This window comes from Phaethon lepturus, unplaced genomic scaffold, assembly GCF_000687285.1.
Source record: "Phaethon lepturus isolate BGI_N335 unplaced genomic scaffold, ASM68728v1 scaffold10266, whole genome shotgun sequence".
Lineage (NCBI taxonomy): Eukaryota > Metazoa > Chordata > Aves > Phaethontiformes > Phaethontidae > Phaethon > Phaethon lepturus.
The window spans coordinates 5,374-21,101 of NW_010545571.1; the positions used below are offsets into that span (position 1 = coordinate 5,374).

Consider the following 15,728-nt stretch of genomic DNA (forward strand, 5'->3'; position numbering starts at 1 on the left):
CCACCTGGTCACACCTCACACAGCTGCTCTCGCTACTGTCATCCGTTACCAGCGAGAGGCTCTGGCACTCTACAGCCTCAGACCTGGATGGCTGCATGTTTCCATCAGAGCTCTATCTGGGTTGCCACATCCATTCTGGCAAGTGCAGAGGACATGGCTTTCTGCTATATGGATACCATAGCTAAGCTCCTTCTGGGAGGACCACCAATGGAACTCACCTCTTGAGCTGGCGGGGCCACTATGCCCTTCCTGCGTGCTCTTCCGCACGACGTGCCTCACCACACCCTGGATGACGTGGTGTTTGCCCACGCCTGGTCACTGGTGCTCCCCAGGCTGCTTTCTATCAGTGTGGGGGAGGCCACGGTTGCCCTGGCAATGCCCAGGCCTCGTCAGAATCTCCCACGAGAGCTGCTGGCTCCTGGTGGGTCTCTCTGCTGCCCTCGTGCTTCCCCAGGAAACCCCCTGGGTCCAAGCAGCTCCCCTGGGCGACTGACCGAGTATTTCCAAAATAACTTGTATAAGACTGAGATGCATGACAGGGCTCTTAAAATCAGGCTTGACTTTAGCTCTGCCTTGAACAAGAGGCAGGACAACAACTTTGTCGCCCAGAGAGAATCACAAAGACTCTATATATGTACAGAATCATTCTTCTTTGTATTTTCTCCTTATTTAAAGGAGGTTGCCATTATTACTGTCATTCATCAGCCACAACTTAGCACTCCACACTCCACTGCAGCTCACTTATTCTGGTCAACTCGTAAAGGTAAGAAGGTCCTGCATCCTCAGGGAAGGAATCAGACTGCCGCACAGGTCGTTACTAATACACGCATATGTATTTAGGGTCTGCATAAACCCATCTTGGTGCAGAAGCAGCATTTCTATTTCTACACTCGACAAAAGTCATAGCAGTAAGTTTGACCCATAGTAAAAACTAACAGTAGTTTGGCAAAGCTAGCATGCAATCTAAAGTATCACGAACTACTTCAGGAAGAAAAGACATGAAAATCAGTTCAAAGTCATGCCCAACACTTACAAAGCACGAGATGCATGAATCAGTATTAATGCCAAGCTATTTCTGATCATCCATAGGAAGAAAGTTCTCTAGATGCAGACAATAGGCTTCCGATACATACTTCCCTTGCATCTACTGTCTTACAAACAGCCCACAGCTCTTCAGTTGAATTTCTAAGATGTTTGTGATAGCAAAATGAATAGCCCACATCTACTAATATCTTGTGGCTGTTGTGGTGAGAAGACATACAGTGTGAGCCTGGAATTGCAAAATGACCATGCACCACAACAGGTAAGACAAAGCATATCCCCCGTTCTTTTTTAAAAAAACCTTTTCCTCAGATGGCAATGAATCTTTATCACAGCCAAGTCTTCTGAAGATAAAGATGTGCTTTTCAGCTGCGTTTCACCTTTCAGGCAGAATTCCACAGGGATAAATCCTGAACCTTTTTTAATACCCAGACTGTCCCAGACTTAGTTCTTCTTAAGTCTCATAAGCAGTGAAAGGGATTGTGGATAAGTGATCTTCCCACTCCCACGACACAAAGATTACTTTCAAGGTCTATAAATAGAACTTGACTATAGGACAAATACTTGGTCTATTGTTCAAAATCAAAGAGCGATTTTCTTCATTAAAATAATCAAAAGTCTTTAAGGTTGGTATAGTTCTTACATGCAACACCTGGTATTTCTCATCAGTGAAAGACACTGACAGTTCCTACTTATAGCCTCAGGATTTTCTTCAGAGTAATAAGCAGGAACACCTGCATCTGGTCTTTCTATTACTGGCTATTTGTATGCATTCCAAACCTTTTAAAATGGGTTTTCCAGGAACATTTAACCTCTTCAGGGAGGTAAAGGAGACTAATTCTTTACTCTGAAAAAAATGAAGTAGTAGAATCTTTTGTTTTCTTCATCAGTACACACATTTTCTTTGTTCATAGACAGAACTAATTTTAACCTGACAAAGCTTTCTGTAAAGCCTTCCCCACACTCCCACCAAGGGTGCTGAACCTGCTGTAAAAAGAAAAAAAAAAAGCATTCAACTAATTATATTACATAAAAAAGCAAGTTTATTTTCATGCAAACAAGTTCTTGTAATTTTGGTTTTGAACAAGTCCCTGGGAGCTTTGTAACATCAAGATCAAACAACAGCGAGTAGGCAGTACAATACTATAATATATAATATTGACAGGAGGGGGAAGTGCCTATCGGGAAATGTATTCACAAAGGTTAACATTAGCCCCTGCAGGCTAATGCTTCAATGGCTTTCTCTAGTCAGTAAAGAGAAAGGCTCCTCCAGAGGGAAATTCAGAACTGAAGATTCCTTTAGCTACTCTGAATCTCTCTCTGGAGGAGTCTCACTTCCATTAACTTCAGAAAAAGCCTGCAGAGATTAGCCTCAAAAAGATCATGCTAGCCTTTGTGAATTCTCCCGAGTATTTACCTTCCATTAGTAGGCACAGTGGCTGAAATTCACTACTGAGATGTATAGTTGGGTATATTGTATTGAAATCTGAACACTATGTATTGCACATGGACTGAACTTTATTCAGCTGGAGCTTAGCACTCCTGCCAGGATCACTGAAACACTGCCTCCACAGCGCTACAAGGATGACTGCAGGATTTAGTTTTTTCCACTGCCCATTAAAGTGCTTTGTTTGATGGCCACCTGCATGCTGCCATACAAAGGACTGCTGTGCCCCAGCACCTTCAGAATCCACTAACATTCTGCAGTCGTACTGGCACAGTTCCTTCTCTCACTCCGACTGCTCATTGTATCACTGGAGCAGCAGCAGGAGGTGGGTTTTAGCCATCAACCTAAACACAAAGAAGAAAAAAATCTCAGCTTTTGAGATCTGCTGTCAACAATTTTTACGGTTATTGTTTAGTAGCAACAAGAGGGGAAAATGGTCTTTTAATCTCAAATACAGAATAAAGTTGGATTTTGTGTCTTGGGAATATAAGGAAGAAAGCCATAGCACTGACAGCACTATTATCAGGGCCATTTCCTAACTCCTCCAGCTCTTCTATACTTCATCAGATCCTTGTGCCTCCATCCCTGAAAAAATTCCTATGATATTTTCAAATTCTATCAAATAATAGATTTGAGAAAAGCAAAACTTCTATAATATTGTATAAAACAAAAGAATAATTACAGCTCCTTGAAAGTTTTGGTGTGGTAGGACTTTTCACATCAATGCTTTACGATTCTGCCAAAATTTCTCTTCACAGAATGTCTCTGTAATATAAACCATCCTTTTCAAATGTAAAATGCAGGGAAAAAAAGACCCTTTAAACTGACTTCAGCAAAGGCATGACAAAGTTAATCAGAAACAATGGAAGTCATTCATTTAACATCAGTCAATTTATAATCAGATCCAAAGACAGGTAGAGCTGAATTCCACAGTATGGCCTTAAAGCATTATTAGACAAACCAGTACCAGTCTGAGAGTACAACACCTTTCACAACCTTATGACAACTCCCAAGCTGTAGGAAGTCTGGCCCTAAGCTTAAATTTCTCCTAGATAACCATGTCAAACATGACTTACACATAACAAAATGAACTTTCAAACGTCGAATCAACTTGCAAACATCTGCTAAGTACATTTTACCACTGAAATCAAGCCTCTTTACCAAACAGAAAAGTTATGTTCAGATTTTAGAGACCATATTGAGACAAAAGTGTAATGAATACAGAAAGTCCTACAAAGATCAGTTATTGTTCCAAATGAACAGATCCTTTGCACATTACATAAACTACTTGCAATGCAGTATTTCAGACAAAGGCTTTATGCTTTCTGTGTTATTACCCAAGTAACACTGTGAGAAATTTTAGCCCTCATCTGAAATTATTTTTATACAACCCTCCTTTACATAAACATCAAAGCGTCTTAGTTTCAAATTGCATTTAACCACGGTGGCCTTTCAGAAACTACATTGCACCTTTAGTAAGAAAGAAAAACAATAAGAAAAGGTTCCCATTTATTACATTCCGGTATCAGTTTTTTAGGTATTCAGACAAGAGATGTGCAGACAAAATTTACAAGCAATTAACTTGTGTCATTCTAATTATATTGTGGATAATCTAATATATTAATATAAACTAGGCACTCTGCCCTTTAAGGGCAGTGTTCTGTAGAATTCTTCATATAATAAGAATCTTTTGGCTTGAAATGAATCTCAAAGCATGTTGATTAGAAGGTTAAAGGACAGAGTTTGTAATTATTGCCAAAATCTAATTAAGAATATGAGAGAGGAACAAAGGAACTTTGCACTTTTTTCATATAATTGTTTATTAAAATAAAGGAATATCCAGAATTTTACAATTCATCTTAGAGCTGGAAAATGTTTGTAGTCAAATATTAGAAGACTTTTCCTCTATACACTCAATTTACACCCACTCAGAAGGGCATTTTGTACTTCTGCACTCTCTGACACATTATCTGAACATCTTTCTAGAGCACGATGATTGCACAGGAAGGTCGTATGTGTGACAATCCTCATTTAACCAAGCACTAAAATGCCCATTGCTCTTTCTGTTAAACTCAGTAGGACAGAAAAAAAATGCAATAGGGTAAGATTTTGCCACATATATTAAATCACAAAGTAGATCACTAGTTCAAGAAAAGCATCAGTTTCTCTAATTAAAATACACAACTGGAAGTTTACTCCTGGCAATTTATAAACAAGTATATAAACTGAACAAACATTTCAGTGAATTCTATGCTGTTTCCCATATAACAGGCAGCAACAAAACAAGACTTTCAGAAAAAAACAGTATCAGTTTACTGAAAAAGGAATGACATTTGACCAGCACCTACACATTCCCAAATTACGCTGCAGTCCTTTTCAGCTGATGACACTTCATGTGAGGACATTAGGTCTCATAAATTCTCTGAAACTGCATTTAATTTAGTTTCACAATACATCAAATGAAGTTTTGACAGAGAGGAATCTCTGTTTTCTCTGTTACCCAAAATATTTGCAGCCATTAAATCTTACAATTACTTTGGAACATTTGGCAGTTATTTGAGTAATAGACCCCTGAAATTTCCCTTCTATTTTAGCTTAATACTTGCACCATGTGAAAACTGTTCCTCTAAACATGGAAGTACGTTTAGGGAAAAATAAAGGAAAAAAAAAAAGGAAAAGTTTTAGCACTCAGTAGGAACAATTTCTTTGTAGCAAAATCATAACACAGTTCCCCCTTCTTCAAAGTAGGCTCAACAATATCCAATATTTTAAATATCTATTGATTGTGGCTGCGTGTTTACCCTTGTGGTGTCAGTAAGAGCTACAGAGAAGTCCATCTTTCTTTCGGGAACATAACACTGGAATCAACCCATTCTTCTACTAGTCAGGGAAGAATCAGTGCATAAGTTAATATATTTTAACAAAAAAATGAAACCATATCTCTGTTTCAAAAAAGATAAAATCCTGGGAAGTCATTTCTGCTAGCTTTAAAAAAGGCCAATTCATTAGTTGCATTTTGGAGTTCCAAAATAAATAGACCTTTGCTGCATGGCAATGTCACTTATTCCAAAACTTTCATGAGGTGTTAAGAACTTCCAACTCGATCTCTGGGAATAATCCGTAGATCTGAACCATGCTTTAGAAATACATTTCCTAAACAAACAAACAAAACAGAATGTGTTATCAACCAAATAAAATGTTACCTAAGCAAGCATAGACATTTAAAGGATAATAATGTTAGGTCAGTGTTTAACATCTTTGTAGCAATTCCTCTGATATACCAGAAATATATTTTTTATGTTTCCATGGAGTTTTATCTTATTCCTCTTACTCCAAAGAGTTCTTTATCTTTAAATAAAAATACCAGACCCAAAGTCATCTAATGAGACTTTCAAGCTATGGCCCTTCAAACTTTGCAGTTCCATACTTGAAAGTCTGATTCCACTTATAAGCCATAATAATGTCAAGATCAGCAGATGATGTGATTACTTCTCCATAATCCTTTTTGTTTTAATCTTTAAGTCATTCATGCATATATTAATTCTCTCCTTGTTTCAGTACTTATGTGCTTCTAAATTCAGAACCTCAGTTGTACTTTTCTTTTAGGAAGGCTCTCCACATATACAAGCATAAGTCAGTCTCATTTTAGCATTAAAAAATCTTGGAACTTCCTATTTATTACTGTAGATCCTTAATCATTATAGTCTTTTCAAGAGGACATAGTATGAAAATTAGAAGTTTCTAATACTTGCACATCTAGCATATTTTCTGCATGTATTCAGGACTGTCATTCAGCTTGCTATTTTCTTCTATTAAATGTAACATTTGAAAATTAAACCACATGACTAAAAGTGATGCATTATTTAATTACTATATGGAACTTTTTTTTTTACTTCATACTGCTACCGCACAAAACAGACTATATATAATTCTACAATATTGGGTCTTAATAATATCTACCTATTCTTATTCATCTTTGCATTGACTCGTAAAAACAGAAGAATTGTATTTCTCTCCCAAGTACCTCATTTCATGGATGTAAAGTGCTCTCATAAAAAAGATTAAAATATTTAACATTTGTTCAAGTTATTGGAACAAAGCTACTCTTTTTCTAACTTCACTTCTCTGGCACATGGATCAAGATTGAAACCATTCTACTTATTCAAGATAACAAATATTTGAAAATCAGTTCAAAAGACTGGGTTATCAGAAGACGTTCTGTTTTTAGACATCTGCAGAGACCACATACTGAAGAAATCTATAAAACTCACTGAACACAGATCTGTCACACCAGCAAACCAGAGAACTAAGCTTACTAATTTAGATGAAAAGTATCTGTTATTGCAATGGCCATCATAAAAATTTTAAAACAGGCCACAGCTGCATCTCATGGAGACAGCAGTTCACCCCACCATTCAGTCTGTTTCCATCATTAATATCACAGTGGTTTTATTAAAGTTATGACATACTATTACCTGAACTATCAAGGAATGAAAATGGATATTAGTACAGGAATAGAGTGCTAAGCCTAGCTTCTTCAGCTTTCATTTCCCCTGCTCCATGGAATCATGTAAGGAGAATGACAGAAAGGCATACCTGAGGAGTACTTTTATTCAGAAAGGTAGGGAAATAACGGAACAGTACAAAACGTCTGAAAACCCCAGGGACTACGAAGATTTTACCCCTAAATCATCTTATTTTGCGAAGTTTTTGAAGACTGAAGTAACTGTTCAATCTACAGGAACTTTAATATATCAATAAAACAAATAAAAAAAAGAAGGCGGGGGGGGGAAGTATGTTTTACCCTACCAAGTTTCTGAGATATCAATTAATGAAGCTGAACATAAGGTTTTATCTAAATTATATATGTTTACTTTTAAAGTGAGGAGGGATTTTGGTCTGAATCTTGGGTTTGGTGTAGATTGGGGTTTTGGGGGGTCAGAGGGGTTGGGTTGGTTCTTGTGGTTTTTTATTCCCAGTTTAAGGGCAATATCACACAGCATTGACAGGGCAATGGTACTTTCTATGTTAAAAAAACATAATCCACGTGCAATCCATGCGCCTATTCTTACGTTTGCAGGTAAGATTAAGACTATGATATAAGTATTTTGCATCTAGATGTTTCTGATTTACCTGATCCTTGATTACGATATGCTGTCTTATAGTACTACTAAATCCTCAACATTTATAAGAGCTTAGGAGAGGTAAGGCAAATCAAGGGGAAATGTGAATTCAATATGCATAGCTGCAAGCATGCTGAACTACCACATGGATGCTTTCATTCAGGAGTGAAGTAGTTCTAAATACATTTACTTTGCAAAATTAAGCTACAACTACAATTTGGGCTACATAATACAAAATGAAAGTATTCTTCTGAGGAAAAGAAATAGCATTAAGTGTACCTTAGCTTTGCCTAAGTATGCTTGAGCGATCATGTGAAAATATGATTTACATATGTGTAATGTTCTAGTAGCCAAACTAAATTATCAGGTTTATTATCTGGTTTTAATACACTTCGTCATGGATCATGAGGAGGATAGCATCAGCTGTGGAGTCTGCCTGAGGCAGTACATCTGTCAAATCATAATCCAGGTATCCTAAGGCAAGCCCAAGAAGGACAGACATTTCCAGTGGTGCAGAAAGCCAAACACTCAATTCATCTCCATTTTCAGATGTTATTGATGCAATCACAGACCTCAGAAATGGGTTACTACACTTAAATGGTTCCTTTTACAACTCCAAGAAAGTCCCCAAGCTAATGTCAAGCAACCGCTCTGCAAGGTTTTACTTTATACTATCTTACATAGCTAAGTATGCTGATAATACCTTGCTTTCTTACTCTCTCTTTAGATCTGAAAAAAATGGTGTGGTATGTTCAATAACAACAGAGGGCACAAATGAATGAGATTTGGCAGAGATTTCATGCAAAAAAACAGAGAAACGGCAAGTCTCCATCAACTGTTCATCACGTTTGCAAAAAGGAGTAAAATTAGATTCAGTTTTCACTTGATGACTGGGTTCCACATGCACCAGAGCCATTTTTATTATTTCTTAATAGAAAGTTATGAACATTTCTCCCCAGCAAGACATTCCACTCCACCGTAACTCTCGCCTCAAGAGATTAGATTACTGTAATAATTTCCAAATAAATTTAAAAGTATAGCTTTTCAAGAACAAGTCCACAGAAGCCTGCTTCCAGACAACAGACTATTATTAGTACAGTTCAACATCTGTACTATGTTTCAATACATTTCAGGAGGTGATGTGAAAAAGCCTTATACTTTCCTGAGACAGAGATAAACTCTTGTCTCATAGCAAGTCTCCACTGCTGAAATCAGAGATTTCTCACATGTTCTCACCAAGGGATTCCAAGAGGGCAAATCGGCAAGAAGATCCTCTCTTCTTGAAAACATGCTTTCCAAACCACCTAGAGCTCCTGCTCTAAAACTGAGTATTATTAAAAAAAAAAAAACAAACTTACCAGAAGTGCTGCTGAAATAGCAAATACTACTGGAGTAGGTTAAAAGAAAAATATAGCTATCACTTGTTATTTCAATAACATGTAATACAGTATTGCTCTTTTAAACTGCACACTAAATAGCTAAGCCCTGAAGATCAGCAGTGCCTAATTTTTTCACAGACCTCAATAAACAAATGTTGAAGAATAGTTAGAATCATAGAATGGTTTGGTTTGCAAGGGAACCTTTAAAGATCATGTAGTTCCAATCCCCCTACCAGGGGCAGGGACACCTTCAGCTAGATCAGGTTGCTCAAAGCTGCATCCAACCTGACCTTGAACACTTCCAGGGATGGGACATCCACAACATCTCTGGGCAACCTAGTCCACTGTTTCACCCTCACTGACAAGAATTTCTTCCTTACATCTAGTCTCAGTCTACCATCTTTCAGTTTAAAGCCATTACCCCTTGTCCTATCACTACATGCCCTTGTAGGAAGTCCCTCTCCAGCTTTCTTATAATCCCCCTTTAAGTACTGGAAGGCTGCAGGAAGGTCTCCCCAGAGCCTTCTCTTCTCCAGGATGAACACCACCAACTCTCTCAGCCTGTCCTCACAGGATAGGTGTTCCATCCCTCAGATCATTTTTGTGGCCCTCCTCTGGACCTGCTCCAACAGGTCCATGTCTTTCCTGTGCTGAGGGCTCCAGACGTGGATGCAGGACTCCAGGTGGGGTCTCACCAGAGCAGAGGGGCAGAACCACCTCCCTCGACCTGCTGGCCATGCTGCTTTTGATGCAGCCCAGGATACAGTTGGCCTTCTGGGCTGCAAGTGCACATTGCCAGCTCATGTCCAGCTTTTCATCCACCAGTACCCCTAAGTCCTTCTCGGCAGGGCTGCTCTCAATCCCTTCATCCCCCAGCCTGTATTTGTACTTGGGATTGCCCCAAACCCAAGTGGGCAACCCTGCACTTGGCCTTGTTGAACCTCATGAGGTTCACATGGTCCCACCTGTCAAGGTCCCTTTGGATGGCATCCCTTCCCTCCACATGTCAACTGCACCACTCAGCTTCGTGGATTTAACCTTTTACACACTACACTGACCATAGTTTCCAACTACTGGGTAATGCTTCTCCCATTATAACAAATCAAAACTTAAAACACAAATCAACCCCCAGTGCTATGCATTAGTTTAAAAGAAAAATAACTGAGGTTTTTAATACTGGGCTTCATAAATAATAACTTACCTGCTGTCTGTGCAGGGTTTATTCCTATTCCATCTAGGAAAAAAAAATTAAGAAAAATGAGAAAAAAAGAGGGGAAGGTGAAACAGATACTTACAATTTACTACACTAAACTTACAGCTCAAAAAAGTATAGTATACAAACATGATATAATTATTACATCTGGTCTTCAAGCAGCTGTTTCCTATCATCAAAACTAGTCTTATCACAGAAGGTAATAAGAAACCTTCAGCACAGGCTATCCAGACTATATGGTAGCACAAAGCCAAATTAATAACATTAGTGATTTAATACCTTCATCCCATGAATAAGTAATTTAAATAATGATGCAATACCATTAAATTCAGTTTGCAGTCTGCAGAGGTTGAGAAAAGACAATTTTGCTGTTTTCAATAATCCTTCACAGAAAAAACAATACAAAAATATTAAAAATTTATATAACCTACATTCTTACCATTTGTTATAATGGCACTTGTTGCTGCAGGAACTTTGAACTAAAGGAAATAAGACATAAATGAAATAAGATTAGAGGAAATAGGACAAAATAACATGAGAGACACAGTTAAAGGAAAAAATATAAAGGGAATATGCAAAGCAATTATAATTTTAGCTGGTTCAGGTACAAAAGGAAAAAAGAGAAAAGATTCCCCTTGGATTTATACATACTGCAAAATAAACGTTTAAAGTCAAAGTTGGTTAGACATCTCAATACAGAAGGTGAAATTTGCAGTACTAAACTAATTAAAAAATCCAATAATTACTACTCATTGGATAAAATATAGAAGTTAAGCATCTGCAAAGTTAAGGAATATTAGTTTTTATTATACTAAATAAAGGAATATCTAAAACATCCATGGAAATGAGCTTCTAAGAAGCATACCTGTTATGCCTAACATCAGATAAACAAGAATTAGCTTGAGCCACTCTTGGTTAATTTTTTCCATTTCCTAGCTTTTTCCCTGGCTCTGTTAGGACCTCTCCAATCGCATTGCTCCAAGAGTTCACTCCAGGATCTGCTTACAAAAGGAAGCACTAAGAGCACTGCATCAGCTCTGTCCCCCTCCTTGGATTTCCGACACCTGCCTAAGCAGGCTTTGTACTCTCAGTGACCACCATGTGTCTCCACCACACCCCACCTCCATACCCACCATATGCGGTCAGTTTTAAAATATGAAAACCCCTACTCAGGTGGGGTTGCACTGCATACAGGCTTCAAACTATTTCAGAAGATCTGAACAGAGATGGGGAAGCCAAAAATAATTATTTCTCAGGAGTTGAGGGAGTGAGGCAGGGCCAGAGAAAAATCCTGCACTACGTAATGTGGCTGGATCACACAGGACAGAAGAGGTAGGCAGTGTGGGTGCACGGCAATCAGTGCTACTTGATTGGTCTGAGGACCAAAGGTTGCTCATTGGGCTTCCTTTATTTAGCACAATGAACAAACCCTAAGGTAAAAGATTGGTGTTTCAGCAGTGAGCAAGTATCAGTGAAACCTCCTGACATAGCACTTCATCCTCCTCTCCATATTGCCTAATGAAAAGGGCAGCTAACTATGAATGCTGACACCGAGTGCTTCCCTGGAAGAACTGCAGAACTCACCCATCTGCTGGACAAGTCACTTCAGCCATGCCTTTCAACGGCATTCACTGGTTGTGCTTTCCTCATTTTCTAATTGTACAACTCCAGATTTCCAGGTCTGATTTGCAGAAACTCTATGCATTAACAGCAACAGCTAAAGCTCACAGAAACCATGCTTAAATATAGCACTAAATTATTAACATACTGAAAAACTGGCTCTTTTTATCTCCAGGCACAAAAAATTAACAGAATTCTTTTTTTAACTTATTCTTTCTTAGCTTTTTATCCATAGCAGGTAAATCATGTCACCTCCTTATCTTGCAGGGTGACACGAAAACAGCAATTTCTGCAAAAGATAAGTTAGATACCAGTGTCATTGTAGAAGGCCATGAAGAATGTAACAACTTGTCTTCAGAGAAAGATCTGAATAATGAAGTTGATAAAACAGGAGCTATATATTTAACTGTAAGAATGTAAAAAATAATATGCCATCTCATAACAGCTAATGGATACATATCACAGGCTGAAGAAAGCCTTCATTCTCAAAAGTTCACTAACTTTGAGAATCTTGACTTAAGACTAGGGAGAAAACTTTTAATGGCTTTGGGTTTTGTGTTTTGTTGGGCTTTTTTTGGCATAATAGGAGAAAATTAATTTATAAGGTTTGACCAGTGGGATTAATCATATGAAGTCTAATCATATGAAGTCCTGCCTCCTGGAACGAGTCCATCTGCAATTCAAAAAGTAAAAGAATAAACACCAAAAAAACCTTAAAAAGCAGGACATGTATGTTTAACTTAATACTTATTTTTCAACAAGCAGGTTTCCATTGTAACTAAGCCATACCACAGATCTTTCCTCCTAAATCATCTGAAAAAACCCAAAAATGTAACTTCTAGAAAGTTATATGCCTCTTCTCATTTCTTCTCCGTGTCTTCTGATAAGCACTGCATGAAAGAATCCATCCCGTGCCTATACACTAGGTGCACATGAGAATAAGGAATAAAAAAAAAGCAGCACATATCTTGTTTTATGCAATGAAAGTAATTCAGATAACTTTACATGGGAAAACTGTAGTCTTTGACAAAGCACTGTGACTGAAACTTGATACACAAGATGACCATTCTACATCATGGCTACAGTTCTACTGTTCCAGGGGAATTAGACTCTGAAAAACTTTAAGACTCTGAAAAATGACTCAGTAGAAACTTGCTAAGGCTAAACAGCTGAAACAAATCCTACTCTGCCCCAAGAGGTTTAATCACTGAAGAAATAATGCACTTCCCCTGGAGACGAACTAACATCTTTGTCCAAAATCCAGGGCAACAGTTTCATCTTCTCCTTACACATTTCATACACTGTACTGTGAAACTGGTATTTGAATCACAAATACACAGCATAAGTTAATGTTAAGCTATGCAGTTAAACCCCATTTATATAAGAAAGAAATTCTCTCATTCTTTTCAATGCCAGTTCACAGATGATCAAAGGAGCTTCATTTCTGGGGAAGAGTCTAACAGTCTTTTTTTCTCCTCTCTGTTTACAAAAGCATTTAGTTCTGCCTGGTCTCATAAAAATGTAAAAAGCTTCAGTAACACATCAGTAATGATAACTAAAACCAGTGCCATATTCTGAAAAATCAATCATACATTCATGTCATTAATGTCTATTTAACACTGACACAGGCTAATAGAAAAGTGCTTCGTACTATTTTGGGGGGGAATTAATAAAGAGTTCTTTGTATTTTCTGTTTTCATGGAAAGAAAATGTTTATTGTACAAGCGTTTAAGGGAATCATCCTAGTAAGCATTAACAACACTGGGCTCTTTTATGCTTCATCAAACATTTTCAAACTTTTTTGTGAACCTCCAAAACATGTCTACAATTACTCTATAAAACTGTGCTGATCCAGAGCAATCTGAGGTCAAAGAGCAAAAGTCCCATGAATGTTCAAAATATATCAACTAAAAGAATGGTTTGCTAAATATGAATATATAAGTAATTCTTCTCTAAATCCATTTCACAGAGGACCCTATCACCAACTAACACTGTGGTTCCACAAGAAGGTAAATTTAACAGGTTTGATTGCAACCTGCTAACCAGAAGCGGCCCCTCACTCCTGGTGTCTCCAAGTACTTAGTCTCACTCCAATCTTTCCTGGACTCTCATACTAGCCCAATCTTTCCTGGCCCCTCATACTAGCCTATCAGACTTTTCAGTCTAGGTCTCTATGTATGGGTTTTGTGGGCATAGCTGCATTAATTTAAAACTAACTGGGAAAAAAAACCATAGTTTTAAAAAAGAGCAATGAATCAGCTAATATCTTTAACAGCATTTATTATTGTTTATTGCTCTGTTCAAGCAGTGTTACAACAAACAAACAACCCACAACCTCCCCCTACAACTTGTGTTTCCACTAAGAACTTCTGTCACATAGTGACATAGTGGTATAATACTAACAACGTAAGGATACACAAGATGTAGACCATTATCCTTCCTAATTATTTGTTTTATTACAATTCCAATGCCTGAAGAAAAGAAATTTTCAATAACCCCAAATTTCTCCAGTTTTCCTAAAAAGACAGAAGGGGAATTGCAAGAAGAGACTCCCAGCTAAATCTGTTTGCTGACTAGATGAAAAAAGCCATCATGCTTTTGAGCACTGTATTCTACTGTTTATACGCAGATGAACAGCTCTTCATCTTTGTACATTTAATCTGAAACAAGTTAGGATGCATCTCTTCAAATACATTATATAAGCAATTTATGCACTTACTGGTTTTGGATTCCATGTGAAAGGTCAAACTCACAGAAGCCAAAGAACACATTAACCAAGTCTTATTCACTTAAGTCTGTGTTGTGAATCTAGCCCATACGCCTAATTTCAACACCTCCTATAATAAAAAACTCTATGTCTTCTGAAGTCAGAAATTACTGGAACTGAATGTGAGAGAAGTTTAAGAATTCCCTGCATAATTCTAAATATTTTTCTGGATATTCTACACAAGCAATTTAAAACACTAAATATTCAATAGCAGTATCTTTTAATTATGTTCACTTCCACAAATTTTTACATTAATGATATAAAATGGTGTAGTTTAATTGCAAAGAAAAACAAGAAGTGTGTCAATACCTGCTGTTGATGTGTAAATTGTGCAATTGCTAACTTTAGGATTCTGAAGGTTTTGGCAGGCTCCCACTGACACCAGTAAAGATTGTGTCCATGCGTATCTTAGAAGAGCATTCTTATGTGGAATTAACTACTGTGTTTCACAATTAAAAAGCTTTTGCTTTCAGGAATGTGGAGAAAGTTAAAAAAACAATGTCATCACTTTCTACTTACTTCTTCTGCAGCAAACTTCAAGACAGCTGTGAAGGGAGTACTTTCAGGCACACTTAATCTGAAATTACAATGTAAGCAAATACGTGACTACTAAGGCAAACTGAAAAGCAGCTCTAGTTGTTATTAAGCCACAGACTAAAGTTTCAATTTTACCGATGGTAAAACCCCTGCCGAAGATGTGCATGTACTATATAAAGTCCGGATCAAAGCCTAAAAAGCAACCAAAGGTACGCAAGGCAGTAAAACGAAGTAGAAAAGACCCAACAGGTGAGGTAACAACAGAAAGCCGCCTGTCGTCTCACACGGAGGGAGAAAAACTCCTTTTCCACTCATGCGAAAGCCCTGTCAGGATGACCGTTACACGCCACGCGGCTCAGGAGCGCGTGTGCTTGTGCTGCCGCCGGTTTTCACGGCCTCCTCGCCTCACGCAGCTACACCGCAACACCCACCCGGCCCGCCGCACCACTCACACTTTGTAGGGCAGCCGCGGGTCCGAGGTGAGCGTCACTTTAAAGGTGACTTTCGACCTGGGGAGAGCGAGCAGAAAGCACCGGGTTAAGGCTGGGGGCGAGGTGGGAAGGGAGGGGAGGGGGCAGCGGAGCCTCTCACTCACATGATG

The 15,728-nt window shown here is 38.2% G+C and overlaps 1 protein-coding gene across 1 annotated transcript; it reads right to left on the minus strand.

Annotated features, from left to right (window-relative positions):
- Nucleotides 1-5,573: 5,573 nt before the first annotated feature.
- On the minus strand, nucleotides 5,574-15,636 carry UFM1 (ubiquitin-fold modifier 1; the record flags this gene model as incomplete). Its single annotated transcript, XM_010289001.1, has 5 exons — nucleotides 5,574-5,641; nucleotides 10,192-10,224; nucleotides 10,643-10,682; nucleotides 15,110-15,167; nucleotides 15,580-15,636. Coding segments are annotated over 5 exons (256 nt in total), but the record flags the coding sequence as incomplete, so codon positions are not given.
- Nucleotides 15,637-15,728: the final 92 nt, after the last annotated feature.